This window comes from Pygoscelis adeliae, unplaced genomic scaffold (genome assembly GCF_000699105.1).
Source record: "Pygoscelis adeliae isolate BGI_AS28 unplaced genomic scaffold, ASM69910v1 Scaffold4, whole genome shotgun sequence".
Classification (NCBI taxonomy): domain Eukaryota; kingdom Metazoa; phylum Chordata; class Aves; order Sphenisciformes; family Spheniscidae; genus Pygoscelis; species Pygoscelis adeliae.
The window spans coordinates 647,107-657,803 of NW_008824986.1; the positions used below are offsets into that span (position 1 = coordinate 647,107).

Below are 10,697 nucleotides of genomic sequence, written 5' to 3' on the forward strand. Positions count from 1 at the left end.
ATCATTAAGGTTGGAAGAGACCTCTAAGATCATCGAGTCCAACCGTCAACCCAACACCACCATGCCCACTAAACCATGTCCCTAAGCACCTCATCTACACGTCTTTTAAATACCTCCAGGGATGGTGACTCAACCACTTCCCTGGGCAGCCTGTTCCAATGTTTAACCACTTTTTCAGGAAAGAAATTTTTCCTCACATCCAGTCTAAACCTCCCCTGGCGCAACTTGAGGCCATTTCCTCTCGTCCTATCGCTAGTTACTTGGGAGAAGGGACCGACACCCACCTCGCTACAACCTCCTTTCAGATAGTTGTAGAGAGCGATGGTCCCTGGCTTTCGGGCAGGATCTGGCCCCAGCTCTGCACCTACCTCCACTGTGGTGCCGACGTGGGGCTGGAACTGGAGCAGACTGATGACGCCTCGCTTCAGGTTCGAGATCAGGATGCTTTCTGCTTCGTCCCCGTAGAAGGCTTTGACCTGGGAGAGCAAGAGCTGGTGTCTGCCTGCGGGGACGGCTCTGGGGGGCCCTGCAGGCTCTCTGCTGCCTTCCCTGCTGAGAGGCATCTCCCCTGCAACCTAAGCAACACCCTGTGGATACCTGAAGGTTTTTCACAGGGAGGACCGTATCCCTCAATAGCATGGGCTTTGTAGATGTATGCCCACAAATTTTCCCTTTTTTTTCCCCCCGATGGTTTTCCTAAGCCTTAGAGGAGAAGATCAGAAAGGAGCTCACATCCCATAGTTAGGACCGAGGCCCTTTTCACATGGGATGCTGCAGCTCCAGCTGAACCTGCAGCCCCTGTGGAGGATGGGGCTGCATCTAGGATCACACTGGACCCTGGGGGAGACCTGCATTTGCCATCCTGTCTGGCTCCTTGTGCTCTGATATGAAATCAGAGGTGGAGCAGGAGTTCGTGTGAGCTTTGTAGCCAGGAAAATTTGGGATGCGGGCAGGAGTGCTCTGCGGAGCGCTTTGCGGAGCGCTTGAGCAAGCCCAGGAGGTGTCCAGCTGACCTTCCCACTGCTCCAGGAGATGAACACCGGCTGCTGGAGCTCTGCCCGTGCCTCCTGGCTCAGTGCAATCTCTGCAGGTGGACCTCCAGTGCCATCCTGGTTCCTTTCCTCTTCTGGCTCGTGTTGGGCTTTTAGGTCACGGATCTATGACAGCAGAAGATGGCAGAAAGCAGTGACCAAGCATGTCTGCTCTAAAGTTGCTATGCATTTTACCTGCAGGTGATGGCCTCTTGGTCAGAGAGGTCATTTTTCAGATGGCTTGGGCTAGAAAGGGAAGGGGCTGAAGAAAGACAGCATCGTTGCTCCCAGGAGGAGTACCTGGCTGCGATAGCTTTACTGCCTCACGCACCTGCACCTGGAGCAGCTCTTCCCTGCCTCGGTCCCTCCAGAGCGGGTGCAGCTGGACCAACGCTTCAGCCCGCAGCCAGGCTCCCTGCGGGGACGGCGTGGATGCGTGGTCCAGCTGGACGTCCAGGGTATAGCGGTACTGATACAGGGTCCCGGGCTGGAAGGAAAGTGGCTGCAAATCCCCTAAGGAAAGATGCAAATGTTGAAGGTACGTGGTCGCAGACCTCAGTCCCTCCACTTGCTGCAGCCAGCATCCTCCATCCTAGAGGACCTGGACTCGCAGGGATGCTTGCGACCTGCATCACTTTGCCTCCTGGAATTGTCATTTTTATGCCGAGCAGTAGGTATAGCTGACACGTTTTGGGGAGAACATGGGAAAGTTTTCATGGGAAATTATTTGTGCCTACGGTTTGGATATTTGGGTGTTCTCGGATTCCTGACAGCTGATTCCCGCTAGCATTTCCAGTCCTGCCTTAGAAATGATGGCCAGAGCGGGGGCCCTCCTCAGGGACTTCAGGACTTCTTGAAAGTGCCAGAGAAACACACTTTAATCCTGAAGGACAGTTTCCTGAGCATGTCCATGGACAGAAGGGATGTCTTGAAGTGTCTTTTCAGCATTGTGCATTAACTGGGGCAACATTAGCATTTTTATTTAGGGGAGAAGAGAGGCCATATTGTTCGTATCGTGTGTTTCCCATGGAACTGCCAATTCTTAATTAAATCACTGACTTTGTGATGGGGCAAAATGAAGTTGATGGGGCAGCTTTAGATCAAAACTCCCCACTTTAATCTTATTTATCTAGAATTATTTGGACTCACTTCTCTTGTTCATATACAAATATGATTGTAGGGGGGAGGGTTGCTTTTGCCATGACATAACCAGTCTAATCTATTTCCTAAAGTCACTTGAAATTCTCCTGCAAATCTGATACACTTGCTGGGCTTCTGAAATGTTTTATAGTTTTGCTACTTTTGTTATAATGGTAAATGAATCGATGGAAATCTAGCTCACCCCCTGGGGCTTTCCTCCGTGAGTCAGACTGAAGAGTTCCTATATTTCTGCATCGTGTGGAGTTTGAAAAGCCCCAGCTGTCTGGTTTTCTTCACCCCCCAGGGAGGACTTCCACAGTCCCAAAAAATTTCCCCGCCTCGGGAGATGCTCAGACTGTTTGCAGTTGTTGTGGCAATAACTTTTCCCTCCTTGGCCAGAGACCAGGGAGATGTTGCATTACGGCGAGCCCCAGGAGGCTCTTTGTGCACCGGCATGAGCATCCCACCTCTCGGGGCATCTGGACCCCGTTGTGTCCCTGGACCCGAAGCAGCCCAAAGTCTCTTACCTTTTGCTGTGCTCACGAAGGAAAAGCAAAGCAGGCAAATGTATTCTGAAACCGCCTGTGGATTCATGGTGGGCTCTGGGAGCTGGGCGGGAGATCGGGAAGGAAGGGGGGTGGGAGAGAGACTATACAACAAAAGTGGGCAAGATTTGCAGCGTCAGGCGATGGGGCCCGACCTTCTCCCTGTCCCCGCCTTACACACCCAAGGAAAAGCAAATAATTAAACCTTTGCACCAACCCCCAGCAGCCACGGAGCTAGTTTGGAAATCAGCTGAGGTTTGCCAAAGACCGGCGGGAGGGGAGGAGAGCTGCAAAAAAGAGCTGCCAGAAGCACTGCGGGGTAGAGAAATTGCTAATTTGCCTTGATATGGGAGGGGGATGCTCAGAAAGCTGCTCCATCCTTTGGTGAACCATCTCTCCACACCAGAAGGGAAAGGGGAAGAAATGGTTGCTTTGAAAAGACTCAGAAGGGGGACGGCGGCGGGGGGGACGACGACGACGACGGAACTGCTCTTCCATCCTTTTAGTGAGAGAGTGGGATTTGCAGCCCGGAGGCTCAAGTTACTTAAAGGGCCAGGCTGGAGGGGGCCCCCCCTCCCCGAAAAAAAGCCCAAACCCAACACAGCGTGGGAAAGGGTTTAGGAGACGGGTGCTTTGCTGCTTGTGCTCCACACAGCCTGCTAACCCCTTGGTCCACCAACCACGCTTTTTTTTTCCATGCATGAACTTTCTGATTGCTGAGTTTAATTGGTTCCTAAAGGCACTATAGGCTGCAAAGGGCCAGAGTCCCTATGAGGTGGTGATGGGGAGTGGCTTAGGGTCTTGTGAAGTCTTTTCGCCAAAAAGAGTGGGGAGAGCAAGGCACATCGCGGCTGCCTTGTACAGGGATCTGAGAGTGATGTTGTTACGGAAGCGATCTGTGTATTGCAGTAGGACCATAGCCCAACAAGTTTGGTGTTATGGCATTTTCAAGGGCACATCTTCCAGCTCTGCATCACCACTGGGCTTTCGGGCCACTACTGTGACCTGAAAAGCAGGGCAGATCCAGCTGTGAACTGCCTGGGGGAAGTCCAGCTATAGGTTTCCCATACGTGGTGTCTCCACTTGGTCCTCTGATGGTCTTTATGGACAAATATCCCATATTTAGACTGAAGCCTTTTCTCCTCTTTATTATTGTCTTTATTGCTAGTCTGTTGAACTTTTTGTTCAACAGTTTCCTTTTGAGTGATGATCATTAGGGCTATCCTTGAGTCGGCTGCTCAAGATGTACCCCACAGGGTGTGACACCATTAGTTGGGAGGGTCTGCCTGCGTCAGCTTCTCCTCCTGGGATGTATGGACCTGGGGGACTTCTGCTCTGCCCATGTGCACTGGGAGAGCAAAGCACACTGGGGTGGATGACTGCTGAACACAGAAAGCTTTAGCCCTTTAGCCAGGGTGGGGGAAAAATTAAATATTTAAAAGGGCAAAGTGGCTGTTGATGGTCTAAGTCCCAAAAATAAGGTCCCAGAGTGTTTGCTGGTTGCAGCTAAACATACTACCTGGAGAGGAAAGGCAAACAGAAACAGCTTATGAAAAAGACCCTGCTTCAAACTGGAACTGAACTTTGGCAGGTTTGCTTATTTAGACTTGGCTGCTGAGTCCTTCCAGGACCGGGGTGTGGGAAGCCAACAAGCTGCAACCTGCTTTCCCGTAGGCAGCTCTGGACTGCCGATTTCTACCCGCTGGGAAGTTTGAGAGGTAAAACCATGTGATAGTCACTCAGCAGAGTTTTCCCAGCGGTCCCAAGGAAGGGAGTTTATCCACTGCCTGTGCTACCAGGGATGAGCTGCTGAGCTCCCACTCGAAATGTGCATGGGAGGTGTCTTGCTGTCATTTCTTGATGTCCTCTGTTATAATCTCATCCTCACAACAAGATGGCAATGGGCAGGGAAAGTAGTCATGTAGCTGGAAAGTCACCAGGGATGGGATTTATCTCTGGGTTCCTACATCAGGTCTCTAGACTAAACCAACCATACCAGATCCTTCTAAAGGCGGCAGAGAGAGGTGTTTTTGGAGGGTGCTACGTGCTGCTTATCTTGGGCACTGCCTTACTGTGACATTAATCTCTTTCTGATGGTATTTATTTAACTCCATCAATTACGTAGGAAATTTAATACCCTGCTCAGACTTTGATGTGTAACTTTGAAACGAATCCTGCTTTCTGACGTGCGGCTTTGCCAGTCACTGTGACAACTTCTCTGCCTGGAGAGAAAATTCCCCCGGGTTTGTTAGTGCAGGAGGGGAGGCCGGGATGCACAGTGAGTTTCCGCGCCTGTTTTCCCTTGGTTTCTCTTCCTCCAGACCTGGTTCTTGCTTCTGTCTCTGGGAGAATCTGTGAAAGAGTAAAACAGAAGAAATCAAATGTTTCACATTCCTGGTGTTGGTCATGAACATGAAGGGCAGATGGCTTCACCCGTTGCTCAGTGTTGCTGTATTTGTCCACTCCATAGTGACTATAGGACACCATGGCTGTGGGACTAGGCAAAGGCACTGCTGCCCAGCATCACTGAACGGTTATCCATACCCTGTGCTTTCATCTGCGTACTGCTCAAGTGAGAGGATAAATGTCAGTGAGCTTTGAATCCATCCCGCAGCTGAATAAAAAGAAAGGGAAATAAAGCATTTGTGCAAGACTAATTTCACCAGTATCCCCTGACACATCTCTTCCCACACGCTGGTCCTTCCTCCATACATGGGGGAGCCCCAGAGCGTAGCCTCCCCAGCCCCCTGCTTGGATCCCTGGACCAGCTCTGCAGGTACCTGCTGGGCTGATGGGTGCTGATCCCCAGAGGCCAGACCCCCTGCGCTCCCCAGCCTCTGCCCCCACCACCTATGGCTCAGGCTGGAGGTTGGCAGCTGCAGTCTCCAACAACCCCAGAACAACGCTCTTTTCAGTAAGAAGAGGGCAAAGTGGAAACAGAAAGAAGCAGGTTTCCACTGTTGCATTAAAAGCTTTGATAGCAGTGTCACAAGCTGATCCTCTTTTCTGGACTTTCACTTTTAAATTCCACTCACTTCAAATTTAACCAACTTTTATAAGGCCTCCAATTTGCTAAGCATTCTTCCCAAACCCATCTGGGACTGTCGTGCTCTTGGAAAGATGCCTTATGAAACTTTGCAAACCTACAGACAGATGCATGGTCTTAAAAATGGCACTGCTGAAATCCTGGGTGCTCCTCCAGCCCCTCATGTACCACCCAAGGGAAACATGAGTGATCGCCCATTTCCATCTGGGCACAGCCTGCCAGTGCAAAACCTCTTCTAATAAATTAATGTAGTGTGGTCAAGGATACCTCATCATCATTTCACTTTCTTATTTGGACACTGTGCTGCTGTCTAATTCTAGGTCCCCATGGAAATGACCTGGTAGCAAGCTTTACAGACAGAATCGGGATGCCAAGCCCCCCACCCTGGTCCCCAACCCTCATGCTCCAGGTGGTCCTCGCCCCACTGGCCAGCTGTGAGCAGCCACTGCTGAATCGCTGTCAGGGAGTCCGGCTGCAGGACCTGATGTGGCAGCTCTGAAACCCGTTGGCCGGAGAGTGGAGCAGAGAGGGTCAGCGTCACCGGGTCACCATGCCCCAGGGTCAGAGAGGCACGTGGGGACCTTGTCACCGAGGTGTGATGTCAGGGTGGACTTTGGCAAAGGGTGGTCAACCTGCCCAGAGGCTGAACTCGCCTAGATGAAAGCGGGATGGAGGCAATGGGGACTGTTGCATCAAAGCCCACAGACTGCAAGCCCCAACCCATGGGTGTTTTCAGGGGATTTTCAAGTGCAGATTCTCATAAAAAATGTCTAGTGGAAATAATGAGAGCCAAACACTCCTTACCCAGGGGAATACCAGTACCAGCAGCCAGTCTCTAGGCTTGGAGGCTACTGTGCTGGGGTCTGAACTAGGGAGGTCGCTGCACCATCTCAGGGATTTCCCAGCACAGGTCTTGGCTGGCTGGGGAGTTTCCAGCTCTGTTTCCAGTACCTGATCACCCTGGGGCGGATGGGAGGCTGGAAGGAAAGGCTCCCTAAAGGCTCTGCTCCTTTCCCATTTTTTACACGTAATCTTTAGTTACACACCCGCTCCAGCCTCTTATTATTCAGGAGTTTTTAGGAAAGACCTGGAAGCAAGTAGGAAAAAAACCGGTGATAAAATATGCAGATAGCGCAGAGGGGGAAGCAGGACATAACAAAGAATACACAACAGGCCCCAGGGGTAAATCTTTAGAGGGTGACTCAGCAGAAAAGAGCAAATAGCAAAGGATGCAGGCTGCACTTCCAGAGCCGGGGAAGAGTCATTCTCCTGAGGGACACCAACTCTGCTGCTGCTAACCTGGACATCCTACAGCAGGTCACCTTAGCAGCAAGGATGATTCACTGTGGAGCAAATTGCTGAGGGAATCAGGGGATGCTCCATCCCTCAGTAACCTCTCTCTAAGAGAAGAGAGAAAAACTGAAGATGCAGGAGCAGTTCCCACATAATTGTACTGGTGGCACTCAAAAGACTCCAAAAGCCCCGAGCAGAGAGATTTCCTCGTTTTTCACTCTCGCGTCTTTGCATGCTGTCACACCCCCAGGCTGGTGCCACACCAGAGTTGGGACCTGGGGGAGAAGCTCTGCCTGATGCTCTCCCATGGATGGGTGAAACCAAACCCTCGCCTTCCTAGAGAAAGAGCTGGGTAGAGAGCTGGGCTTGCAACAAAATGTTCTGGTGTGGGGAGCGAGGCGGCGGGCAGGCAGGATGAGACCTTCTCTGACTGATGATCCACCTTGCTCCACTGAATGGGGGTGCTTCTAATCAGGTTGCTTGCAGCAAGCCAAGCTAAAGGCATGATGAAATTTGATAGTTTAATTTCCATGGTGTTGTGGTTTAACCCGGCAGGCAGCTAAACACCACACAGCCGTTCGTTCGCTCACTCCTCCCCCTGCAGTGAGATGGGGGAGAGAATAGGAAAAAAAAAGTAAAATCCGTGGGTTGAGATAAAGACAGTTTAATAGGACAGAGAAGGAAGTGAAAATAATACTAATACTAATAATGATAAAAGAATATACAAAACAAGTGATGCACAATGCAATTGCCCACCAACCAATGCCCAGCCAGTTCCCGAGCAGCGGTCACCCCCCCCCGGGCAACTCCCCCCACTTTATATACTGAGCATGACGTCACATGGTATGGAATATCCCTTTGGCCAGTTTGGGTCAGCTGTCCTGGCTGTGCCCCCTCCCAGCTTCTCGCTGGCAGGGCATGAGAAGCTGAAAAGTCCTTGGCTAGTGTAAGCACTGCTTAGCAACAACTAAAACATCGGTGTGTTATCAACATTATTCTCATACTAAATCCAAAACACAGCACTGTACCAGCTACTAGGAAGAAAATTAACTCTATCCCAGCCGAAACCAGGACACATGGTAATTGCACTTGATTGGGAAACATGCAGGTGACACAGTGGGTCTTAACTGGGATGACGTGGCCTCCACTGCTGGCAGAAGGTGACGGATCTTTGCCTGTCACCAGAAGAGCCCTTCCCAAGTTGCTCTCCCCACTGCGCAGTGGGAGACAAGTGACACCTCTGAAACCTGACAACATCATTCTGCGGTTCAGAGCCATTTCAGCTCAAATAGGCAGGAAAAGTTACCAGATGGAGGAAGGGACCTGGTAGCCCCTGATTTTGCCTTTGCAGCCATGTTTCAAATGTGAAGTCCATGCTCCCTCACAGGGTGACGGCTGATGGATTGTTTGCTTATGCAGCAGCTGAGCTGCTATCCTGCAAAGGTCGCCAACAACTCTTTAAAGGCCAATGCTCAAGTATCTAATTGAGAAGCTGAATTGTCTATTCCCTGTCAAAACTATTGCCCCTCTACCCTGGGCCATGCATTGCCTCCTCTAGGCTGGAGGTGACTCCTCCATGGGAAATCATGGAGATAATGGAGAAACCTTGAAGGAGTGTCTTCTGCAGCCCCTTGGAGCTCCCTGGGAGCAGATTATGATGCTTTCCTCCAAAAGTGTGCAGCACTTTATTAGAGTGATCAGAGTAAATACAGCCATGCAACAGTTTCTAAACACCTGTTCAGGTGTGCCTGATGGGTGCTTCCTTCGTGCTTTTCCAATTCTTGTGCTTACAAACCTGTGCAGACTCTTCCTGCTAAAAGCTGTGTTTTAACACAGAGGGAGCCTTCCCTGCAATATCTCTTAGATGGGGAGGAGTGGGTATGGTGCAGATGCCCTGAGGTTGTATGGGACATACTGGCCAGGAGGACCCTTAGTGCCAAGTGTGTCCGATGTAAAGCTGAGGGCACTAATGAGCCTTAATGGCCCTAAGGAGCCTCACCTGGGGCCTCCACCCACACCCATAGGCCCAGGAGCATATTTAAGCTCAGCCTCCAACTTAGATAAATTTCTCAGCCTGTGCTGTAGCCTTGGTACCTGTCCTGTATCTGCAGTTCCTGCACGGGCCCAAAACTGCTTCGTGCCCTCACTGTGTTTGGGGAGTGCTGATGGACCATTTTATGAGGACACAGCCTCAGGTGCTTCCAGACAGACTTTGTTGGTGGGGGCACTGCCTGCACTGGGTCACCCTAGCTCATCACCCTGCATTGAGTGGGGCCATGGATCCTCCAAGGAGCTGTTATCATTCCCAAAACATCTACCTCTTCCTCCTGCTTCCTTGCACAGGTCTCTGAGGTAGGTGGGATGTGTCCTGTGACTCTTTGCTGTGCGATAACTTTTTGTTGGGCCAGGTATATTGAGCACCTGAGGTCTGACTTTGCCACTAGCGTTCATCATATAAATGCAATGAGATATCAGGAGCAATACTGTGCAGATTTATTTTGTTTACAAGACAAACAGCTTTGGAGATGATATATATTCCTGCAAAGCAGCCCGTCGCCTGCCCTGTGAGCAGGGGCAGGAAAGTATCTGACTAGTGCCTGTGTTACCTGTTTAAAAAGCAAATGATATTCAAAGCCAAGTGAAAAAAACTCAAACACACTCAGGTACCAACAGTAAATATTGGGCCCCGAAAAGTTTGGAGCTATTTTATTTGTGAGTCTGTCTTATTTTTTCATACAGCTCTGGTCTTGGACCAGCCCTTTTTAAGATAGTTCATCTAAATTGGGTCTGGCAGCCGAAACTGCTCTCTTCCCAGCCTGCTTTTTAGGCAATTCCTTCCCAGGAAAAAAACTTCAGTTGTGCTACCTGGGTGGAGGAAAGCAGTCAATGCCAGTCATGAGTTTGTTATAAGACATATAAAAACAGCTGCTCACTACCAACCCTGTGGAGAGGCTTGCAAACCCCCCTTCTGCATAGCACTGTCTGTGCACTTTGTGCTTTATTGTGGGGCAGTTGCTAGGCTGTATTTCTCAGAGCAGCAGCGAAGCATGCCTCCTTTTTGTCTTCCTTGTTTCTCCATCCTGCTGCCTGAAATGGGCTGTGAAATAACCCCTGGGCTTGGCTCCTTATGAGTTGTTGGTTGCTCACCATAACTATGTCTCGAGTAGGGGGAGCTCAATAGATGGGGTTGGGTGGGAGAGCCTGGGCACAGCAAAGTGCTAGGAGTTGGGTTTACATCTCAATCTGAGGTCTCCTGAGGTCTGATAAGCTGAAGAAAAGACTTTGCTGTGTTAATGCACAATGACATTTTGTGTGATTGTGGGAAAATAGGGCTGGGATTGACTTTGAGAGGTCGCTTGGCCCATCTCCCTGTGGCTGGCTTTAGCATGATGGATGACTGTCTGACCTCTTTGTAAAGAGCCTCTGCTGATGGAGGTTTCTCAGCTTCTATAGTGAATTTATCCCAGTGCTTTATTGCTATAAAGATGTCTCATCTTGCTGCAATTTTACCTTATTCCTTCTAACCCTCGTCCCAGTTTACATGGAAAGTTGTTTCTTTTCTTCTTTACGAGAGGAATTTGAAACTATCTTGCCTGCAACCCAATTTCTTTCCTCTCTCACCTCGCAGGTCCTGTTTTCCAG

At 50.2% G+C, this 10,697-nt stretch overlaps 1 protein-coding gene across 1 annotated transcript in view; it reads right to left on the reverse strand.

Moving 5' to 3' along the window:
• Nucleotides 1–2,765, reverse strand: part of LOC103918597 (microsomal triglyceride transfer protein large subunit-like) — a 12,398-nt gene extending 9,633 nt beyond the window's left edge. Inside the window, 4 exon segments of the mRNA XM_009325976.1 lie at nt 369–476; nt 1,014–1,157; nt 1,363–1,544; nt 2,699–2,765. Coding sequence (XP_009324251.1) covers nt 369–476; nt 1,014–1,157; nt 1,363–1,544; nt 2,699–2,765 — 501 coding nt within the window.
• Between the last annotated feature and the right edge of the window lie 7,932 nt (nt 2,766–10,697).